Genomic DNA, 20902 nt, shown 5'->3' with positions numbered 1-20902 from the left:
GATATGTATTACTAATGGCAGTTTACGTCGGTATAAAAAGGAAGCTGTTGCTCTACTCTAAAGTCGCAGAGAAGAATACCAGTTTTGGTTTATTGTTAGTAGTATGAGTTCGAATAACGCTATTGTTTTAAAGAAGTATATTGATCCTACTGAAGGATATCCCAAAATTGGAGAACACTTCGGTTTGGAAGAACGTCCTTACAATTTGGAAGCTGTCAAGGTTGATGAAGAGCATCCTTTACTTTTGAGAAACATTTACACTTCTATCGATCCCTACATCCGTATTCGCATGCAAAATCCTAAGTACAAGAGTTATTTGCCATCCTTGGAATTAGGACAAGCGATTCCAAACTTAACGCTTGCTGAAGTTGTCAAGTCTGCAGTTCCAGAACACAAGACGGGTTCCCATGTCGTTTTCTTGAGCGGTTGGGAAGAGTATACACTTGTGCCTAAACAGGCTATGGGCATGGTCAAAACTATCAATAACGAATACAATTTGCCTTTGATGACCTTCGTGGGTGCTTTGGGAATGCCCAGTCAAACCGCATATGTTGGACTCAAGCATATTGGACAACCCAAGGCAGGTGAGACCATTTACGTCTCTGCAGCATCTGGTGCTGTTGGTCAAGTGGTGGGTCAATTGGCGAAATCTATGGGCTTGTACGTTGTAGGAAGTGCTGGATCGGATGAGAAACTCGCCCATTTGAAGGACATTGGATATGATGCAGTTTTTAACTATAAAAAGGAAAATGTCCATGACGCTCTTCCTCGTGTCTGTCCTAAGGGCATCGACATTTACTTTGAGAATGTCGGAGGCGAAACAATGGACGCCGTGCTCTTAAACGCAAACTTCCACGCTCGTATCATTTTTTGCGGTTGCATCAGTCAATACAACAACCCCAATCCTTATGGTTTGAAGAATTATCCCCAACTCCTTACCAAGAGTATTAAGATCGAAGGCTTCATTGTCTTCAACTTGTTGCCTCTCTACCAAGAGGAATACTTCCGTGAAATGCCCAAACTGATTGCCGAAGGAAAGCTCAAATACAAGTATGATGTTTACATGGGTTTGGGTTCTGTTCCTGAAGGCTTGCTTGCTGTCCTTCAAGGAAACAACTTTGGCAAGGCACTTTCCAAGATTGCCGATGAGTAAATTTACATAAATTTACAATATTATCTCTCCTTTTGTTGGATCACGGCTCATTGAATATTTTCTGTTCTTTATGAATAATACATATTTTTCATGATTTTCATACGTTTATGTTGACTACCGTAGAAGAGTGTCTTTCCTATAGTCTCTTAGTGAATAATGAAAAATTCGTTAGTATGGTTTCAAACAGCGCTTTTGTGTTTTCCTAAAGAAAGAATCCATGACTATACATTGAAACTGAACCGAAATAAAGAACAAAAATAGTAACACTTCTTCTAAGTGATAGAATGCAATAAACAGTGTAGTTTCGAAACCGCTGGATGGAGCTTTTTGCCATATTGGTTTTACACAAGATGGAAAATGTAACCACCTTACTGCATATTCACATCACTTCGAGTACACGTAAATGTACTGTCATGGAAATTCCAAGCATTATGGATCTTGACTTCATAAGTACAGTATAAATAACACGAGATGTCATATACAGAAGAAAGCAAACCTCCAAAGTACCAGGGTTAAAAACATCAAGTTTTGAAAAAATGGCTTTTGCTACTAGACAGGACGACAAGAAGACTATTTACTTTTTACGTCATGGACTTGTGGACCACAAGACCGATGAGGAGGGTGTACATCGAGATCACGATCCCATGTTGAATAAGGAAGGTATTAAGCAAGCTGAACAGGCTCGAGTTCAGCTTCGAGATGCAAAACTTCCTATAGAAATTATATTCTGCTCTCCTTTACGCCGGGCTCTTGAAACAATGACAATTGCTTTCCAAGATTACATATTTGAAGATCATCTTCCCGTAAAAATCCTTCCCACTTTGCAGGATTGCGGAGATTGGGAATGTAACGTTGGAACACCTGTTGCGGAATTGGAACAGCAATTTCCTAGATACGACTTTTCAGCCTGCTATGAAGACAAGCTGTACCCCAAAAAGGAAGGAATCCACAAAGCTGACTTTGAGACCAGTGTGAAAAAGACAGAGCAGTTGGCTGAATATTTTGCAAAGGTGCCTCAAAAATCATTTGCAGTCGTAACCCATGGTGTCTGTATCCGTCTCTTCTGCGGTTTCCAAAAGCCCGGAGAAACTTTGAATGCTACACCTAAGGACAAGAATTCGTTTAGTGCTTGCCAGCATGGGGGCTACACTTTTCATTACTACAGCGACAAGACTTGGAGATTTACTCCACTTGAAGAGAAGTAGATACAGCAGCTCTAGGAAACATTCATCTTTATAATTGTTTTGGTCCCAAGTCCCAAGTCCCTAGGACTTCATTCACTCTCAATGATTTTATGATGATCCCAATGAACTCTGTATGATTTTAATAAACCTAGTTAAGGATATTTTTTTTTAATAATGATAATACCCTATATGATGCAACTACTAATAAAACAACGACAATTACTACTACTGTATAGTAAGGTCTGTAAAAGGTAAGTATGCATTACTTTGTATGAAAAAAACCTTGGAAAATAACAATAGTATTAATATAAATATCATAAATATTACGAAAGCAAAACAATTGAATCGTTGTCGATATGGAATTGGAATGGGATGCCTGGAAACATTGTGCAATTGCCAACTAGCAAAACCTCAAATCATAGAACCAAATCGAATCATCAAAAAAAAAAGTTCAAAGAAGTATCAAGAAATAACACTAAAAAAGTTAAAGGTTAGTTTACCGTTCTTCTCAAGCTTAGTTAAGCAAAGGTATAAGTTCCACATACCACATTCCAGGAGGTTTGGGTTGATACCATTGAGCTCCACTGGTAGTGACAGTAGGCTTAGAGGGAGCATTGTTCACAAGAGAAGAGCTAGATGTGTTGGTGTTGCTTTTCATAGAATCCATATTGCAGATGATCTAAAAAGTTGTTTTGGTCAAATAGTGAAAACAAGTTTTGAGACAGAAAATCCAATTTTGGATGGGGAATTCCATTCAAAAAACTCTTATTTATATAATGTGTGAAAGTAACATTCTTAGCTGTCCCGGCTCTCTTTGTTTCAATTCAATTCTTCTCAGACAAAGCGTTCCATTGTACAAAACGTCAAAGAATGTTCGTCATCGGATCTCAAACAATAGCAAAGTCAAAAATGAATAGGAATCCTTTTAAAAGAACAGTATTTTTTGAATACTCACAATGCAACCCTTTTTGTGACTCACAAACGTATGTAAAAAGATAAAAGATCGTAGCGAAAAGCAACTTGGAGTTCAAATCCAACAAAATCCTTATTTTTTCTGCATAGTTAAATTATAAATTCACAAACGATACATACCCTTTGTGGCATAAGTATGTGCAGAGAATTCAAAAATCCGGTACAGCGAAAAGATCATGAAAATGGTAGATTATTTGATTTCCAAGTTTTCCAATACGAAGTTTTTGAAGCTCATGATTTTTAGAGGGAGTCGTCAAAAATATGAAACTCTGACAATGCGCATCAGGTGCGTTACTTCCCAAGTGACATAACTTTCGAAAGGGAATAAATGGAAAACACAGAAAACCATCTTAATTTAAGAATTAAAACATAAACGACATCCTCTCTGTTCTAGGAACCTTTGAGTTCGGAATGGAATCGATCTGAATAACAAAGATTTATTTTCTTCACAAGTACAGTTTTCATCGTTTACATTCATATAAATGAATGGACATACAAAAAACTTAAAAAAATGTTTCCCTAAAATGCCTTCATTTGCAATACCTCTTTTTTCTTGAAGGCCTCAGGTAAGTGTTTAGTTAAGCCATCAACGTCTACTATGGAAGGCACCAATTTTACTGAAAATTTCCTTCAAATATGCTCTACAAATACACGAGAATCTAATCTATTGAAAACACACTAAAACTTTATTCCAAAGAGCCTTTGATTTGGTGATGACGACTTAACGAGATTTTGTTTACTTGTCCATGCAAGACTCGATCGGTTCAACCTTACTCATATCTAATTTACCAAAAAGAATTTGAAATTGTACACTCTATGCAATAGTACTAGAGCAAGACGGCAAATGGACCAAGTCTACTCTTGATACTTGATGCATACTTTGAAATTCAAACGTTATCAGATCAGCAAAGTTGGTTTCTAAGGAAAGAATTTCATAGAAGTAATTTTCTAATGTTTATTTCACCATCATCAAGGACCTTTCTACCTGATAAATAACGCAGCCCCAAGATAAAAACCTACCGATGACGATTATTTACGTGGTTGATTTAAAGGATGAATTCCTCGTTCCAAAGGCTATATTAAACCAAATTCACAATACATTCAAATACATGCAGTCCATTATAAATACAATTGATTAAGAAAACACTTCTCTTGCTTTTATCCTCCCACAATTGAACTTCTACAGTGCTGATTGAATCCTAGTGTAATTTTTCCGCCTTACAACTCGATTATTTTTCGATCACTTGGCACTCTATTATTTATTTTTCAAAAGAAAGCCTGAAGTATGAGTTGTTATCCAGTGTACAACAATACACCCGTTGCAAAGCAGGTCGACTCCATTTACGAAAACCATCTTGATCAATTCCTTTCCGAAGGAGAATACAAAAAGTTCAATCTTCCTCAGTTATATGATATACACCGCATTGACAACTCTATTAAAGATGTGGAAAAAGACACTACAAAGGGATATGTGAATTTACGAGTCTATCCCGTTCCTGATCTAAAACGACCTAGCGTTCGTGAAATCATTGGAAAAGTAAATTTTGAACAAGTTGCCTACAAGGGGGATGCATTCGGTCCCAGTTGGTCTACCTTTTGGGTCCAAGTCGAAATTCGCATTCCCGATGCCTGGTCAGATTATAAGGAAGTCATATTCGACTGGGATTGTGGTAACGAAGGCTTGGTCTACTCGGAAGATTATCAACCAGTCCAAGCGTTCAGCAGCTCTGAAAGAACCGAATACATCCTTCCTAAAAGTTGGCAGAAGGATCACAATGTCCATATATTTTATATTGAAATGGCCTGCAATGGAATGTTTGGTTGTGGAGGTTCAGACCAAATTGCTCCACCTGATCCCAACCGGCATTTCATGTTGAGAAAGGCAGATCTGATGGTTCCTAATCTGCCAGCTCGAGCTTTGCGCTGTGATTTCATGATAATACAGCAAAGTGCCAAGGAATTCCCATCAAAGTCTTGGCAAAAGTTCAGAGCAAGGCAATTATGTCATGAAATAATGAATGCATTTCACCCTGAAGACGCTTCCACTATTGAGCATTGTAGATCCCTTGCAAAGCTTTACCTTGGAGAGAATATCGATTCTGAACACGTTACGGAAACAAATCCCAACCAAACAAAAGTATACGCAGTAGGCCACTGTCATATTGATACAGCCTGGCTTTGGCCTTTTGCAGAGACAAGGCGCAAAATTGTGAGGTCTTGGACCACGCAATTAGATTTGCTGGATAGATACCCAGAATATCGTTTTGTCTGCTCCCAAGCTCAGCAGTACGAATGGTTAAAACAAGATCATCCGGAAACTTACGAAAGACTGAAAAAACACGTAAAGACCCGGCAGTTCTTGCCGGTCGGTGGAAGTTGGGTAGAACATGATACGAACCTTCCTTGTGGTGAATCTCTTATTCGTCAATTTCTTTTTGGCCAACGTTTCTTTAAAGATGAATTCGATGTGCGCTGCGACACTTTCTGGTTGCCCGACACATTTGGCTATTCCAGTCAAATACCACAAATTTGTCGTCTTGCAGGAATGGACAGGTTCTTGACACAAAAGCTTTCTTGGAGTAACATTAATTCTTTCCCTCATAATACCTTTAACTGGGTTGCACTAGATGGATCTCAAGTCCTGTGTCATATGCCACCTGCGGATACTTACACGGCAGACACTAATGTTTCCGACATAATGAATTCAGTTTCTCAACACAAAAACTTGGAGAATGATCAAGCAGGTCTACTGGTATTTGGAATTGGTGACGGAGGTGGTGGACCTACACCTGAAATGCTTGAAAAGCTTCGCCGATGCAAGGGAGTAGCTAATACAGTGGGAGAATTACCTGACGTCAAGCTTGGAAATTCGGTTGATGACTTTTTTGATGGAGTATTCAAACGTACGAGTAATGCAGAAAAACTACCGTCGTGGGTTGGCGAATTGTATCTTGAATTCCACCGAGGAACTTATACAACACAGTCAGAAATTAAATCGGCCATGAGAAAAGCAGAATTTTCACTCCACGATTTGGAATATTTTGCAACGTTAGCTTTTGCTCGCATTCCTGGATTCAAATATCCCGTCCAAGAAATCAATGAGCTATGGAAAACAACTTTGTTATGTCAATTTCACGATGTTCTTCCTGGATCCTGTATTGAAATGGTTTATAACGACGCAATACCCATGATGCACAACGTTTTCCAATCATCGGAACGTTTGATCAAAACCGTATTAGATCAGTTAGGATTCAGACAAATCACAAACCATACTATCTTACCTGATTACCTTCTAACCACCTTACCTTGGAACGTGGGAGGTGTCGTGGACGAAAGTGCGCAAACTACTCCGCTGCCCTTTTATGAATCAGTTGATAACCCAAGTATTTTGGTACGTTCCGAAAATCATGTTAAGCATCCAGCCCGAGCCTATGAGTCGAACGGTTGCTTAGTACTTCGCACAGATAAGCTTTTAGTTCGGATTTCCAAAGCTGGTTTAATTACGAGCATTCATGATTTTAATAATGACAGAGAAGTTTTGGATTTGAAATCCGGAATTAACAAAACTGGTGCCAACCAGTATGTGATCTTCCAGGATACCCCATTGAGCTTTCCAGCTTGGGACACCGAGATTTATTCTCTCGATAAGTACAAGATCCTCACAGAAGGGAAAGCACAAGTCTATGAACAGGGACCTGCTAAAGCATCAATACTTGTTGAAACTCCTATAAGCGAAAAAAGTTGCATCAAAACGGTCATTTCTCTCTCAGGCTACAACAATGATGCTGACGCATTAAGCGTAGATTTTGCCTGTGAGGTCGACTGGAATGAAGACTACAAATTCTTAAAGGTTGAATTTCCCGTGGACATCCATGCAGATTATGTTAGCTACGAGACTCAATTTGGTGTCACACACAGACCGACGCATTATAACACATCCTGGGACGTTGCGAAATTTGAAGTGTGCCATCACAAGTTTGCAGATTATTCCGAGCACAATTATGGTGTCTCAATATTGAATGATTGCAAGTATGGATTCTCTACGCATGGAAACTTAATGCGACTCTCATTGTTAAGGTCTCCAAAACAACCAGATGCTCATGCGGACATGGGCAAGCATTACTTCCGCTATTCAATCTTGCCTCACAAAGGTGCACTTGGGCCTAACGTAGTGCGAGCTGCTTACAAGCTTAATAGTCTCTTTAGATTCGTCAACAAAAACTCTATACAGACAAACATGGAAGCTTTAGATTTTGTTCGAGTGGAAGGTGATGAAAACATAATAGTTAGCAACATCAAGAAAGCTGAGGACGAGAACGCGATAATTCTTCGTCTTTACGAGTCCCTGGGAGGCAAGTCAAGATGCAGATTGACATTAAAAAGCTGTGAAGTTAAGAGCGCTACCAAGTGTAACATTTTGGAAGAGGATATAGCGCAAGTCAATTTACAAAAAGATGAAGATGGATACCATTTGCAGATTGAAATGAAAGCCTTTGAAATAGCATCTTTTAAGATGAGTTTATAAATGATTAAGCGAATAAGAATAATTAATGACTATTTATTGTTTACAAGAAATCGATGCATGATCAGTTTTGTAATACTAAGATACTTTAAATCAATTCAGTAGATATCTTTTAATTTTATTAAAACAGAATAAGATTCCTTCTGGGTAAAGGCGAGAATGCAATCGTTTGTTATGCATCAATTCGTGGTAAACTGAATGTCGGCAGGGTAGGAAATCTTCAATTGATGACGGATTTGGTCCGTTAAGCGCATCATTCGAAGAGTCTCTGCATGAGGAATTTCAGAAGCTTCATTAAGGTCATTCATAATATATTCAAAAACTGCATCTTGCTCATAAAAGAATCCTGTGGCATCGAAGGAAAAATCCATAGTCTCCGATTTCCCATCTGGCCTTTTTAGGGTCAGTATTTGAGGGCGAAAACATTTACCAGAAATAATCAACTGAGCTCCACTGTCTCCATCGATACGCAAAAAGTCTTGAGTTACAGGATCACGATCCATGGAAGTACATAAGACGGCAATAGCTTGAGACTTTGGAAATACCAAAGTGACAGCAGTGGAATAATCGCCGACATCGCCATTGTGATCAGTGAATGTGAGAGCGTTGGAAGAAACTGTAGGATCATTTTTTTGGTTTATGGGATCGTCGAACAAGAGGACCTGAGACCAGGTCAAAGGATATACACCCATGTCAAGAAGCACACCAGCACCTAAAGAGACATTGAGCATTCTAGAGTCCTTGGGTAGCTCGCGAAACTTAGAGTCTTGACAAAAGTCAATAAAGAGTCGAAGATTTTTTCCGCAGACACGCTCTTCGTGTAATAGTTGCTGTGCTTTTTTCACGATAGGGAAAAAGCGAATCCAGAAACCTTCGGCAAAGAACACCTTTTTCTCGCGAGCTAACTTTACCAATTCCAGGGATTCAGGATAGTTAATCGTCAAAGGTTTCTCACACAAGACACCTTTTCCAGCATGCAAAGCTAGCTTGACGGTACCATAGTGTTGAGGATGGTGATTGCTAATGTAGACAATATCAACGTTGTTATCCTGAAGTAATTCTTCATAAGATCCGTATGCTTTAGGAGAAGAATTTTCATTCTTGTACCTTTCAGCAAAAGCAGCGGCTCTTTCTCGGCTGTTTTGAGTAGCAACTGCAACAAGCGCATGCTGGTGCTTGTGGTATTGGGGGGCTTTTATCAAATCATTTGCAAAATCAGTAGCAATATTGCCAGCACCAAGGAATCCCCAGCGCAAGACAGGAACGTTTGTAGAGGTTTTACCAATTGCCATGGTACAAGAGAAAGATTTCTTGAAGAAAACAAGAAATGTCGGAGAAGAGAATTAATAGAACAAAAAAGAGCGTAATTAAGAGAAATACTTGGTATTTGCAGTATAAAAAGCGTATGTTTAATGTGAATCTGTAAATTTACACTATGAAAAGGCCTGTAAAGATATACGTCAGAGATTCGTTGGATAGAAATTCTACAAGAACAAGTTGAAATGATTTCCTTTGAAAAAGAAGTTATAACAGATCTCAAATTTCTTTACTTTCTAGAGAATAATCAAAATTCAATTGCGTTGCTTTGATGGAAAAGAAGCAGGATGGCTTTTGGTAGGATGGAAACGCCGTATGTTTATCGATCGATTTCACTTTTTATTCATGGGTTGAAATGATTCATTGTAGTCCTTTTTTGTACGAAAAAAGCGTTATAAGATATGACTCCCTGCTTGGCAGAATAGTATCACGAGATGAAATGATTGAAAGCAGTAAATTCGGCTTTCAATTGTTTTTGCTGAGACATTGTAATCGATTTTCATGAATCACTTATTGTTCAACTCCTCTTCCTGTTGGATTCGTTGCATTGTCGTTTCCTTCATAAAACACATTTGTCTTTTCTCTGGTTTCAAAAGTCCACGACACGATTTCGAGTCGATTTCGAGCTGCAAGTTTTGTTTGTAAATATAAATATATCAAAACCGGTTTCGCTACCACAAACTGTATGACCATTAGTTTGATCCACTATGTGGAGACACGCGGGTGATCTCATTTGTAAATAAACAACAAACATTTTGTTTGTTGTTTATTTACAAAAGCAGAAAGACAGAGGATTGACTGAAAAGGAATTCCCCTTTTCAGAGATAACCATTAGCATTCCAAAACGAAATTGCTGCGAAACCGACAACTCGAGGACGGCCGTCTTAGAGTGACTTTTTCCTCCATTCAGGCTATCGGAAAACGTTTCCTCTGACGTTCAAGAACTCAATGGATCATTGGAAATCGTCCGAGAGAAGGCTACCATCGACTAGATTTCAGATGATTAAGGGAATCGGCCGGAACACTCGCTTTTGGATCCCAGCAAGTAACCCATTTCCGGAATGGCTCTCGTCAACAACCTAGACGATCCACACAAGTCTTCTACTATCTAGCAAATGGCATCCTTCACACAGTCTTCAACCCTCCTTTCCAAGTCCCAAGTATAACCTCAACTACGAAACATCAACCCAACTACGGCATCGTATAAACCTCTTTAGTATGATACGTTGGTGGAAGTATTCGAGAAAGAACCAGAATTATACGAGGCCGAAAATTTTTACCGGTCCGATGCGAACGGACCCACTTTAGTTCCACTTAAGACACCAGAACACACACAGTCTCTCTCCTTTCGTGGAAATGTGAAATTTGTCTCGCCCGAAAACGACGGTGACGTAATTTTTTTTTTCCTATTGACTGGAAGAATGACTAATATTGGATGAGTCTTTAAAGTATATATAAGTATATATTCCAAGTCAGCAGATTCCTTTCATTCATACAAGCTACTTGTTTTGAATTTAATTTTGGTGAGTAATCAGGCCCTTTTTGGTTGTGATTGAAATCTATAGTAGAAAAAAAATGTCAGACCAACAATTGGTTTTAGTTACCGGTGTTACCGGCTTCATTGGAGCTCATGTCGCTGTCTCTTTACTCAAGCAGGGCTACCGTGTACGTGGTACCGTCCGTAGCATGGAGAAGGCAAACGAGCTTGTCCGTTTGAACCCCGAGCTCAAGGGCAAAATCGAATTTGTAATCGTCAAAGACGTTATGGAACCCAATGCCTTCAAGGATGTCGTCAAGGACTGTGACTATATTTGTCATATAGCTTCCCCTTTCATCGTTACAAACATTACTGACAACAAGGCTCAACTCTTGGATCCCGCTGTCCAAGGTACCCTTAGTGCCTTGGAAGCGGCCGTGACCGAACCCAAGGTCAAGCGTGTTGTCATCACTTCTTCCTTTGCTGCTGTCGGCGATTTCACCAAGGATCCCTACAACGGCTATACCTATACTGAGAAGGACTGGAACCCTATTACCTATGAGGAGGCTGTCAAGACCGACAATGGTATCGTCGCCTATTGCGCCTCTAAAGTTTTCGCTGAAAAGGCTGCTCATAACTTTGTCAAGGAAAAGCAACCTCACTTCGACATTGCCGCTGTCAACCCTCCCTACGTCTTTGGTCCTCCCATTCATCCCATGAACAGTATGGACTCTTTGAACACCTCAAACCAAATACTCTGGAATGTCATCAATGGCTCCAAGCTTCAACCTTCTACGCAACATCTCGAAGTTGATGTTCGTGACATTGCCGATGCTCACGTTGTGGCTCTCAAACGCTCTGAATTGAGCAACGGTCGTTTGCTTGTCTCTCAAGGTTCCTTCTTCACCAACACCATGAGCAATGTTTTCCTCAAGCAATTCCCCGAGAAGAAAGATCTCATTTCCGAGCCTTCGGAGGTTCCCTTTAACAGCAAGCACTATACTATAGATAACTCTCTCTCCAAATCTCTCGGTATGAAGTACTACTCTGAAGAGCAAACTTACATTGACACTGCCGCTAAGCTTTGGGAGCGTGCTAAGGAATTTTCTCAAGCCAAGTAAACTCGCTATGAATTGCGTATCTCTTGAAGACTCGCAGAACGCTCTCATTTGTTTTGTGTATGATTTTGATTATGCCATTAAATCTATATTTCGCCAATGATATACCTTTTTGTTTTCAGACTATATGAATGTGAATTCTTTTTTGTATTGATATACCCATTAAACCAAAACCGCTCAAATTCTTACAATTAAAGTCATAGACCAAACACTAACAATAAAGGTAAAAAGAGAATGATTTCCATAATAGAAGAAAAGAAAATGAAATTCCATCCATATGTTTTTGTATTGTTCTTCTGATATCATACTACGTTATGCGATTCCTTCGCTTAAAAAAACGTATTTCCCCGCTGTTAAAGTAGACAGCTTACTTCCACACCTTACCATCCTTAAGCGCATACTTCTATGGGCTAAAGTAAGCAGCCAAATCTCTAGTTTATATATAACACATTTAAAAAATATATATTTCTTTTTACATAACATTGTTTTGTTTTAGGTACAGATCACCTTTTTGGATTACGAGCAAAAGTGCCTTGTGATTTTTTACTGAATTGGACAACAGTATGAAGGCAGTGGTTGCAGATGGAGAACAAGGAATAGAGTACGTTACAAATGCAGAAAAACCAACCCTGACCAAAGGACATTTGTTGGGTCGTGTTTTACATATTGGGCTGAATCCGATTGATTGGAAAATAGCTTACAATGTACCGATTCCGAAGGGCGCAATCGGCGGAACCGACTTTGTGGCAATTGTAGAAGAAGTTGGAGAGGGAGTGGATGCCTCCAAGTACATGGGTGCTAGAGTTGCAGGTTGGGTGCCTGGGTTTTTCTCGATTTCGGGATCCGCTTGGGCTGAATACGTTTGTGCGGATGCCAAACTCGTTTACCTTGTTCCGGATAGCATATCATCTTTAGAGGCTTGTACACTTCCTTGTGCCCTCACCACTGCTTCCCAAGGAATCCATCAACGAATTGGATTACCATTGCCTCGACCCGATGGCTCTGCCAATCCGTCACGAAGGAAATGGTTCTTGGTCTGGGGCGCCTCTTCGGCCGTTGGCCAATATGCTGTTCAATTGGCAAAATTAGGAGGTTGTGATGTCGTCGCGATTTGTTCTGACAAAAATGCTGAAAAAATAAAGAAACTCGGAGCCTCCTTCGTTTTTGACTATCATGATTGCCAGGTGGTTGAGAAAATCAAGCAAGCTACGGATGATTCTGTATTCTTTGGCTTTGACGCCATCAGTCTTCCACAAACTATTACGAAGTGTATCATGGCATTTAGCCTAGAAGCAAAAGCTGCGAAACTTATTACTGTATTGGGGCCTCCAGAGAACCCTCGTGAAGAAGCAGTCGACATCATTACCGCATTTAGTTTTTCCTTGTTTAATGAGAAGTTTGATTTTTATGGTGAAACAGTGCAAGGCAATAATGAAGATTATGAACATACAACTAAGCTTTTTGAGGTACTGCCGACATTACTGGAGAAAGGCATAATAGTCGCTAATTCCATTAGAGAGTTTAAAGGTGGATTAGAAGTGATTCCTGATGCTTTAAGAGAGTTTTCGTCTGGAAACCACAGTGCTGTAAAGTTTGTCATTAATGTTTAGAGCAAATTGATGATATATAATTTTGTTAATATTAATTTCGTCTCAGAAAAGGCTTTTGTCGAATCAATTTTGCGAAAGACGAAAAACTCTTTCTTTTCTTCTTTTCTTTCTTTTTGTTTCTTCCTCTCATACATTGAGACTTGAGGGGTATAAATAATAAACAATAAAATTCAAAAAGACAGGATTCTTTTTTTTTTTTTTTATTTACAGACATGCAAGTAATGAGGAACGTAGTTTTGTATTTGTAAATTGGCATGAGATATAAAAGAAAACTTAAACAAACCAGATACGACAATGGAGTTGCCATTGTTGGAGCTTAGAAGAAAATAAATTACCTATGTAAACATTGCTGATAATAGTGCGATTGATTACATAGAAGCAAAAACAATAAAAAAAAACGAGAATAGTATGACAAACATTTTACATCTATAAGGGTCGAAAATTTACGACAAACATCATTGTTTCTTGCTAGTAACAGAAGTATCCATGGACTCCTGCACCTCTTGCGCTTGAATGACACGGATGGTCGAGGGGCCTGCTTTCTCATCAATTTGTTCAACTAAGTCAACAAAGTCCATGCCCTGTTCTTCTTCCTGGGGGGTACACCGAATTTGCAATCCAGGGATCATGTCGACAAGCAGGCAAATGACCGCAGTGACGACAAAGGACCAGACAGCAACGGAGGTAAACGAGGCAAACTGGTAGCCCATTTGCTTCCAATGATGAACGATCCAACCGCCTTTGATAACAGTGGCACCGTCGGAAGCAGCGACGTTTGGATGGGCAACAACACCCAAGACAATGGAGCCCATAATACCACCGATTCCATGTAAATTGAAGACGCGAAGAGTTTCATCAATGCCAAGCCAATTACCAATATCGTGGAGGAGGTTACAGACAATGGCGGTGAAAATACCTGCCACAGCGGCACCCCAAGGATAAACATGACCACAGCCAGGCGTGATGCCAACCAAGCCAGCAATGGCTCCTTCAGAAACGCCAAGGACGGATATCTTTCGATAGCGAATATAGTCCACAACGGTCCAGGTGACGCAAGCAAAGCTGGAGGAAATCAGGGTGTTTGCGAAAATGTAAGCGGTGCGAAGATTGATGGCAAGAAGGGTTCCGGAATTAAAAGTGAGCCAAGAACACCAAATGAAGACGACACCGATGTAGGCCATGGTGGGATTATGGGCAGGAAAATTGGGAATATGGCCGCGGCCGAGAGAATCCTTCCATCGGACAGAACCCCACGGGACGATGGTGGAGGAAATCCAAGATTGGGAAGAAGGGTCTTCTTGGACGACGTGTTGAGAAGAAAATTCGCCGTCAATGGAATTGGTAGAGTCTTCGGAAAACGAAGGTTCATGACGGCGACCCAAAACGAATGAGTAAGCGAGAGCAGCAAACCCAGAAGAAATATGGACGGGACCACCACCGGCAAAGTCCAAGGCACCCATGGTGAAAAGCCAACCCTTGGAGGACCATGTCCAATATGCTTGAGGACAGTAAACGAAGGTAATGTACAAAAAGGCGATGACAAGCGAGGGAACAAGACGGCCTCGCTCGGCCATGGCGCCGATCAAAAGTTGGGCAGTGGTGACGGCGAAAAGGCCGCCAAAGGGAAAGTAGACGATGGCAGGAATGGTGGAACCGGGGATGTAAGGGTCGAACCAAACATTGTGTAAGCCGCCAAGAGAAAGGGATCCATAAAAAGAAGAGCCAGGAGCCACGGCCAGCGAGTAGCCGAAAAGGTACCATTGAACTAAGATGACCGCAGTGACGAGGAAGGATTGGGTGAGAATGGAAAGCGCAGAGCGTTTCCGGGTCATACCGGCGTAGAAGAGGGCGATACCGGGGGTGACGAGAAAGACGACCACACAGCAAAGCAAGACATAGGCCATATCGGCTGGCGAGTAAGTATTTGCCATGAGATCGTTTGCCTCGGTCATGCTAGAGTTGGCATTTCGGCGAAACAACAAGAAAGGAGAACCAGAAGCAGTTGACGAGTTCCATGGAGGGTTCATATTGAGTAAATGTTGGTTTGTGCTTTGTGCTTTGTGCTTTGAGTTTGGTGTCGCTAAAGGGGGGTACGTCTTTTTTTTATCAATTCTTTGATTTTCGTTCTTCCCTACTAATTGATTCGTTTTTCCTTTTCCGATTCCTTTTTTGTTTCGTTTCACTTTTGGAAATCCTTTCAATTCTACATATGCATGTATATATAGTTCGTTTTCGTACTTCTCGTTTATCTCTACTAAAACAAAACAAACTATCAATTCCTTTATTCGACATAAGTCACTTATTAAAGTACCAAAAGACCATCAAATTGCAATGGAATAGAAAACCCTTCAAAACAACCCAATAATGGAACAGAACTTTTCCAAGCTCCGTCACTGTTTGTATTGAGCCTTGCATCCATGATGAAATGTTTCCATCAGATACCCTTGTTTATCGCACTTCGGGTTTTATCAACCTAAATCCATCCTTCGCCATGGCGAAGCAATGGTAACCCAATTAAAGCATAGCGATAACGAACGTTGAAGAAAAGGTTCATGAAAAGATAAATGTAGTGGTCAAGATAGTATATGCATCGAACCTTAGATATGATTTCGCATGATAACCACAGACTGCTCAGATGCTGATAGTACGAGGGGAGATTGCAAGAGTCCAAGGGTCTAAGGGTCCAAGAGCCCAAAGGTATATAAAGAGGCAGGTACGGTTCAGGACAAAGGCAGAAAAACAAGTCTCGTAAGTATAGAAGAGGTAAGCAAGGTGGTCATTCATTGTAGGTAGTTGAGTCAAGTCATAATAGACGCATTCTGTAGAGAAGTGGCATTGGAATTGTGTGGGTGGGTGTATGGGAGAGAGAGATGCACCACCATGAAAGAGAAGAGACGACGACGCGATGTGATGGTGCCCGTGGTGATGCCCATGAACAGACATGACTTGAATGAAGAATACTAATTATGTTTTAGAATATTGGTTTTTTTTTCTATTCTTATTTGTTTTTTGTTTATTTTGGTTTCTTTTGTTTCATTCCATTTTCATCTTTGTTTTTCTTTTTCCTTTTCTTTTGCATTTTCCAATCCAAAAGAAGTTTCCCAAAAGAGATCAGTACACCACTGGAATTGATTCCTGTCGATCCCGCCGCTAGCTAGAATGACTCTCTTGCCTTCCCAACCTCACCATGATGACTATTCAAATCCTATGGACCCTCTGGGCCCAGAGGAATTAAAGCTGGCTGTGGAGCTTGTGCGCAAGTCCTTCCCCGAGCACAAGTATAGCTTCAATGTGATTACCCTGAGCGAGCCTCCCAAGTACGAGTATTTGGCCTGGAAGCAGTATCCCAATGCACAGCCTCGCCCCGATCGGATTGCACTCGTCGTGGTTTTGGAAGCTGATGTTTCAGGACTCGTAGAGGGCAAAGTCAATTTGACCAAACGATCCATCTTGGATTGGCAACACATGACTGGTGTTTGTCCCATCATTACCGCCGATACCATGGAACAAACCGAATCGGTTGTTCGCAATGATCCCAAGATTCAAGAACAATGCATTTTGTCCGGTGTCCCCGCTGATGAAATCGACCACGTGTATTGTGATCCTTGGACCATTGGTTATGATGAGCGATTTGGCAGTAGCCGTCGTCTTCAACAAGCCCTCATGTACTATCGATCCAACGAAGACGATTCCCAATACTCCCATCCTCTCGACTTTTGCCCCGTCATCGACCCCGATGCCAAAAAGGTCATTGCTATTGACATTCCCTCTGTCCGCAGACCCTTATCCAAGCATAAGCACTCCAATTTCAACCAGAAAGATGCCGAAGAGGAGTATGGCAAGATGCGCGAAGTCAAGCCCATCGCCATTGCCCAACCCCAGGGAGTCAACTTTACCCTCAAAGGACGTTACATTGAATGGCAAAACTTCCGTTTCCACATTGGCTTCAACTACCGTGAAGGTATTGTCTTGTCCGATATCACCTACAACGACCATGGCAACGTTCGCCCTCTTTTCTATCGCATGTCCCTTGCTGAAATGGTTGTCCCTTACGGCAACCCAGAACATCCCCATCAACGCAAGCATGCTTTTGACTTGGGTGAATACGGTGCCGGCTTCCTTACCAATCCTTTAGCCTTGGGCTGCGATTGCAAGGGTGTCATTCATTATTTGGACGCCCATTTCGTTCGCCATACCGGTGAAGTCCAGCATGTAAAGAATGCCATTTGCATCCACGAAGAAGACGATGGCGTCCTCTTCAAACACTCCGATTTCCGTGATCAGTTTCAAACTACCATCTCCACCCGTGGTATCAAGCTCGTCGTTTCCCAGATTTTCACTGCTGCCAACTATGAGTACATGATCTATTGGACCTTCCACATGGACGGTGTCATTGAATGCCAACTCAAACTTACTGGTATCCTCAATACTTATGCCATGAATCCAGACGAGGACACCAATGGATGGGGCACACAAGTCTATCCCCAAGTCAATGCTCACAATCATCAACACTTGTTTTGCCTTCGTCTCAACCCCATGGTCGATGGTTTGGATAACTCGGTCGCCGTTAATGATGCCGTTAGTGGTGACGGTCTTCCCGGATCCAAAGAAAACTACTACGGTAATGCCTTTACCAATAAACGTACCGTCGCCAAGACCGTCAAAGAAGCCATCAGCGACTATGATGGTACTACCTCCCGTACTTGGGAGATTTGCAACCCCAACAAATTGCATCCTTACTCCAAAAAGCCCGTCTCCTACAAGCTTGTCTCTCGTGAAGTCCCTCCATTGCTGGCTCGTCCTGGCTCCTTGGTCTCCAATCGAGCTGGCTTTGCCCGTCATCATATGCATGTCACCCCTTACAAGGATGGCCAACTCTATCCCGCCGGTGACTACGTTCCTCAAACCTCTGGTGAGCCTTCCAAGGGCTTGCCCGAATGGATCGAAGAGAACCAAGATGGAAATGTAGAAAACAGTGATATTGTCGTTTGGCACACCTTTGGTATTACCCACTTTCCCGCACCTGAAGACTTCCCTGTAATGCCTGCTGAGCCCATCAGTCTTCTTTTACGTCCTAGAAACTTCTTCCTCCGCAATCCCGCTTTGGACGTTCCTCCATCCCGTAACGTATTGACCTCCAAAGTGAAGGCTGACCAAGAAAAATCTTCTCACCGTGGCCAAGACTTACTAAAAAGTCTTACAGATGCAACTTCTAGACTCGCATTTGGTGAACCCTACTTTGATCACCAAAATGAACAAAAGAAGGACTGTCACAGCTGTCATGAATAATTCTTCTCATGCTAACATAGATATGAAACCCTTTTTTGTTTTACTTTTTTCATCATAGACGAATATATAGGCACACCATAATGAGCCTTTATTTTTTTTTTTTTTCTATCTACTTTATATGCAGTTTTCGCTTTCTTTTTTAGTTTGTATTCAATTTGTATTCAATGTTTTAGTAGCTGAGCGGAAAGGATTCAAAACAAGCATAGACACCTCGGCTGTCTTAACACTGGTAAGCTTGCTTTGAGCTTATGCATATCAGAGTGTACGACAAGCAGAGAAGCGAACATCCATGGTTTCGCTTTCAATAAATTTCAATCAATTTTATAAACTGCTTGGCATACAATAGTTGAGATCTATAGTTTCAATTGAAAAAAAGAAGAAAATCGATGGGTACTACATTTCTTACAAAAGGTAAATCAAATTCATTCTAGCTTGTCATACTAAAATTTTATGCTACAAGAGGAAAGTGGCATGGGTCATTGACAGAGAATCCATTTGCTTTCCAATGATCAATACCATGCAAATCGTATTTTTTCCATAGTTCTTTCAGGGCACTTATAAAGTGCTTCAAAATAGCCTCATCATTATGTAGAGGTGTAGGCGTTACTCTCAAACGTTCTGTTCCCTTTGCAACAGTAGGATAATTAATATGATGGAGATAAATGTTGTAATCCTTTATAAGATCCCTACTAATCAATCTTCCATACTCTGGGTGCCCAACCATAATGGGGACAATATGAGATTGGTTGGAAAGGAAAGGGATTCCAGAATCGCTTAGAGCATCTTTTAATTTACGGACGGCAGACTTTTGAAGGGCTCTTTCCTTGTCTGAAGATTTTAGATACTCCACAGATGTCAAAGCAGCAGCGATATCATGAGGAGGAAGACTAGAAGTGTAAATGAATCCAGGGCAAAAAGAACGTATGAAATCAACAAAGGCAGAAGACCCCGCTGCATACCCACCTGTCGCTGAATAAGATTTCGCCAAAGAACCAGTAATAACATCTACTTGATCTGAAATGTTCAGTGCAGCAGTAACGCCAGCGCCCCGTTCTCCATACATTCCAACGGCGTGAACCTCGTCGAGGTATGTCAATGCACCATACTGCTTTGCCAACCTGCATATGGATTCAATAGGAGCAATATCACCATTCATGCTGTAAATGGACTCAAAGGCAATGACTTTAGGAGTTTTCTGAGGGTATCTACTTAGTTTTTCTTCCAAATCCTGTATATCATTGTGCTTAAATATAACTTTGGCCGCTTTCCCGTTTCGAATTCCTTGAATCATGGAGGCGTGATTTAGCTCATCACTGAAGAAAACGCAACCAGGAAGCTTTTGTGCCAGGGTAGCGAGTGTAGTGTCATTGGCAACATAACCACTGTTGAAAACGAGACAAGCTTCCTTTCGATGAAGATTCGCCAAAGAGTTCTCCAAGTCGACAAAGACTTGGTTATGCCCGGCAATGTTCCTGGAGCCGGTTGAAGAAACACCGTACCTATCGACAAACGAGTGGATAGCACTAGAAATTTCGTTGTTCATCCGCATTCCCAAGTAGTCATTACTGCACCAGACATCGATTACCTTTCTGTGATCATTCGTGTATGCCTTAGGGCCTTGGTGATTGATAACATGATTAATGTTACTTAACACTCTATAAGTACTGGTATCTTTTCTTTTTTGAATTTCTCCTTGGAATGCAGCATCATAATTGAACCCCAATCTTGAGTCGCTTGCAAACGACTTTAAAAACTGCTGAAACGGTAAAGTACCGATCCTTGACCTTTGAGCTTTGATGCTGTTCGCCCACAAGATCATTCTAATGAGAGTATATTCGAAATAAACTAAAGTTTTCTGAGAACCTCAAGATGTACAACTCGACCCGTGAGAGTTTTTCACAATTCCAATGGTCAACTTTTGACGACGCTTTTGATCTTTCGCTTACAACAACTTTTGTTCAAGAATTCCTTCCTGAAGGCCAATGTAAATAAGTAGAATGTAGCACGGGCTCGAAAACACAGCAAAAAGCGTCCTTCAAATAAAAAGAGAGATAATTTTCTTGGCTTTCGGTTTTTAACAGCCGAAACTGTTTGGGTATTTACCAACAGGTTCCCAAAGTTACATATTCCTTTCTTATTTGCTGAAGAAAAACAAACGCCAAGAGGAGAGACTTCACACTAGACAGAGATCGAGTGAAATCTTAGAAGAGATGCCCAACAATAGGTGAGATCTTTTTGTGCTTTAAGCTGCAACGCGAGA

The 20902-nt window shown here is 40.9% G+C and overlaps 10 protein-coding genes across 10 annotated transcripts; 6 read left to right on the top strand and 4 right to left on the bottom strand.

Annotated features, from left to right (window-relative positions):
• Positions 1–103: 103 nt before the first annotated feature.
• On the top strand, positions 104–1153 carry SOMG_00238 (NADP-dependent oxidoreductase, implicated in cellular detoxification; the record flags this gene model as incomplete). The annotated part of the gene is made up of 1 exon (XM_056179033.1): positions 104–1153. The coding sequence occupies one exon, from the start codon at positions 104–106 to the stop codon at positions 1151–1153; it is 1050 nt and encodes a 349-aa protein (XP_056035455.1).
• Positions 1154–1689: 536 nt separating this feature from the next.
• On the top strand, positions 1690–2358 carry SOMG_00237 (phosphoglycerate mutase/6-phosphofructo-2-kinase family; the record flags this gene model as incomplete). Its single annotated transcript, XM_056179032.1, has 1 exon — positions 1690–2358. The coding sequence occupies one exon, from the start codon at positions 1690–1692 to the stop codon at positions 2356–2358; it is 669 nt and encodes a 222-aa protein (XP_056035454.1).
• Positions 2359–2851: 493 nt separating this feature from the next.
• Positions 2852–3004, bottom strand: SOMG_00236 (uncharacterized protein; the record flags this gene model as incomplete). Its single annotated transcript, XM_056179031.1, has 1 exon — positions 2852–3004. One exon carries the CDS (start codon positions 3002–3004, stop codon positions 2852–2854), a length of 153 nt encoding a protein of 50 aa, XP_056035452.1.
• A 1590-nt stretch (positions 3005–4594) lies between these two features.
• Positions 4595–7834, top strand: ams1 (Class II alpha-mannosidase, subtype C, Ams1; the record flags this gene model as incomplete). The annotated part of the gene is made up of 1 exon (XM_056179030.1): positions 4595–7834. The coding sequence occupies one exon, from the start codon at positions 4595–4597 to the stop codon at positions 7832–7834; it is 3240 nt and encodes a 1079-aa protein (XP_056036964.1).
• Positions 7835–8010: 176 nt separating this feature from the next.
• On the bottom strand, positions 8011–9123 carry dhd1 (D-xylose 1-dehydrogenase (NADP+); the record flags this gene model as incomplete). Its single annotated transcript, XM_056179029.1, has 1 exon — positions 8011–9123. One exon carries the CDS (start codon positions 9121–9123, stop codon positions 8011–8013), a length of 1113 nt encoding a protein of 370 aa, XP_056036963.1.
• Positions 9124–10723: 1600 nt separating this feature from the next.
• SOMG_00232 (flavonol reductase/cinnamoyl-CoA reductase family) lies at positions 10724–11746 on the top strand (the record flags this gene model as incomplete). Its single annotated transcript, XM_056179028.1, has 1 exon — positions 10724–11746. One exon carries the CDS (start codon positions 10724–10726, stop codon positions 11744–11746), a length of 1023 nt encoding a protein of 340 aa, XP_056036958.1.
• A 560-nt stretch (positions 11747–12306) lies between these two features.
• Positions 12307–13353, top strand: SOMG_00231 (dehydrogenase; the record flags this gene model as incomplete). The annotated part of the gene is made up of 1 exon (XM_056179027.1): positions 12307–13353. The coding sequence occupies one exon, from the start codon at positions 12307–12309 to the stop codon at positions 13351–13353; it is 1047 nt and encodes a 348-aa protein (XP_056036960.1).
• A 455-nt stretch (positions 13354–13808) lies between these two features.
• Positions 13809–15380, bottom strand: amt3 (plasma membrane ammonium transmembrane transporter Amt3; the record flags this gene model as incomplete). The annotated part of the gene is made up of 1 exon (XM_056179026.1): positions 13809–15380. The coding sequence occupies one exon, from the start codon at positions 15378–15380 to the stop codon at positions 13809–13811; it is 1572 nt and encodes a 523-aa protein (XP_056036959.1).
• A 1132-nt stretch (positions 15381–16512) lies between these two features.
• cao1 (copper amine oxidase Cao1) lies at positions 16513–18642 on the top strand (the record flags this gene model as incomplete). Its single annotated transcript, XM_056179025.1, has 1 exon — positions 16513–18642. One exon carries the CDS (start codon positions 16513–16515, stop codon positions 18640–18642), a length of 2130 nt encoding a protein of 709 aa, XP_056037163.1.
• Positions 18643–19090: 448 nt separating this feature from the next.
• SOMG_00228 (aminotransferase, class I/classII) lies at positions 19091–20461 on the bottom strand (the record flags this gene model as incomplete). Its single annotated transcript, XM_056179024.1, has 1 exon — positions 19091–20461. One exon carries the CDS (start codon positions 20459–20461, stop codon positions 19091–19093), a length of 1371 nt encoding a protein of 456 aa, XP_056037164.1.
• Positions 20462–20902: the final 441 nt, after the last annotated feature.

The sequence above is a fragment of the Schizosaccharomyces osmophilus genome, chromosome 1 (genome assembly GCF_027921745.1).
Source record: "Schizosaccharomyces osmophilus chromosome 1, complete sequence".
NCBI lineage: Eukaryota > Fungi > Ascomycota > Schizosaccharomycetes > Schizosaccharomycetales > Schizosaccharomycetaceae > Schizosaccharomyces > Schizosaccharomyces osmophilus.
This window is presented reverse-complemented; position numbering and strand designations above follow the sequence as displayed.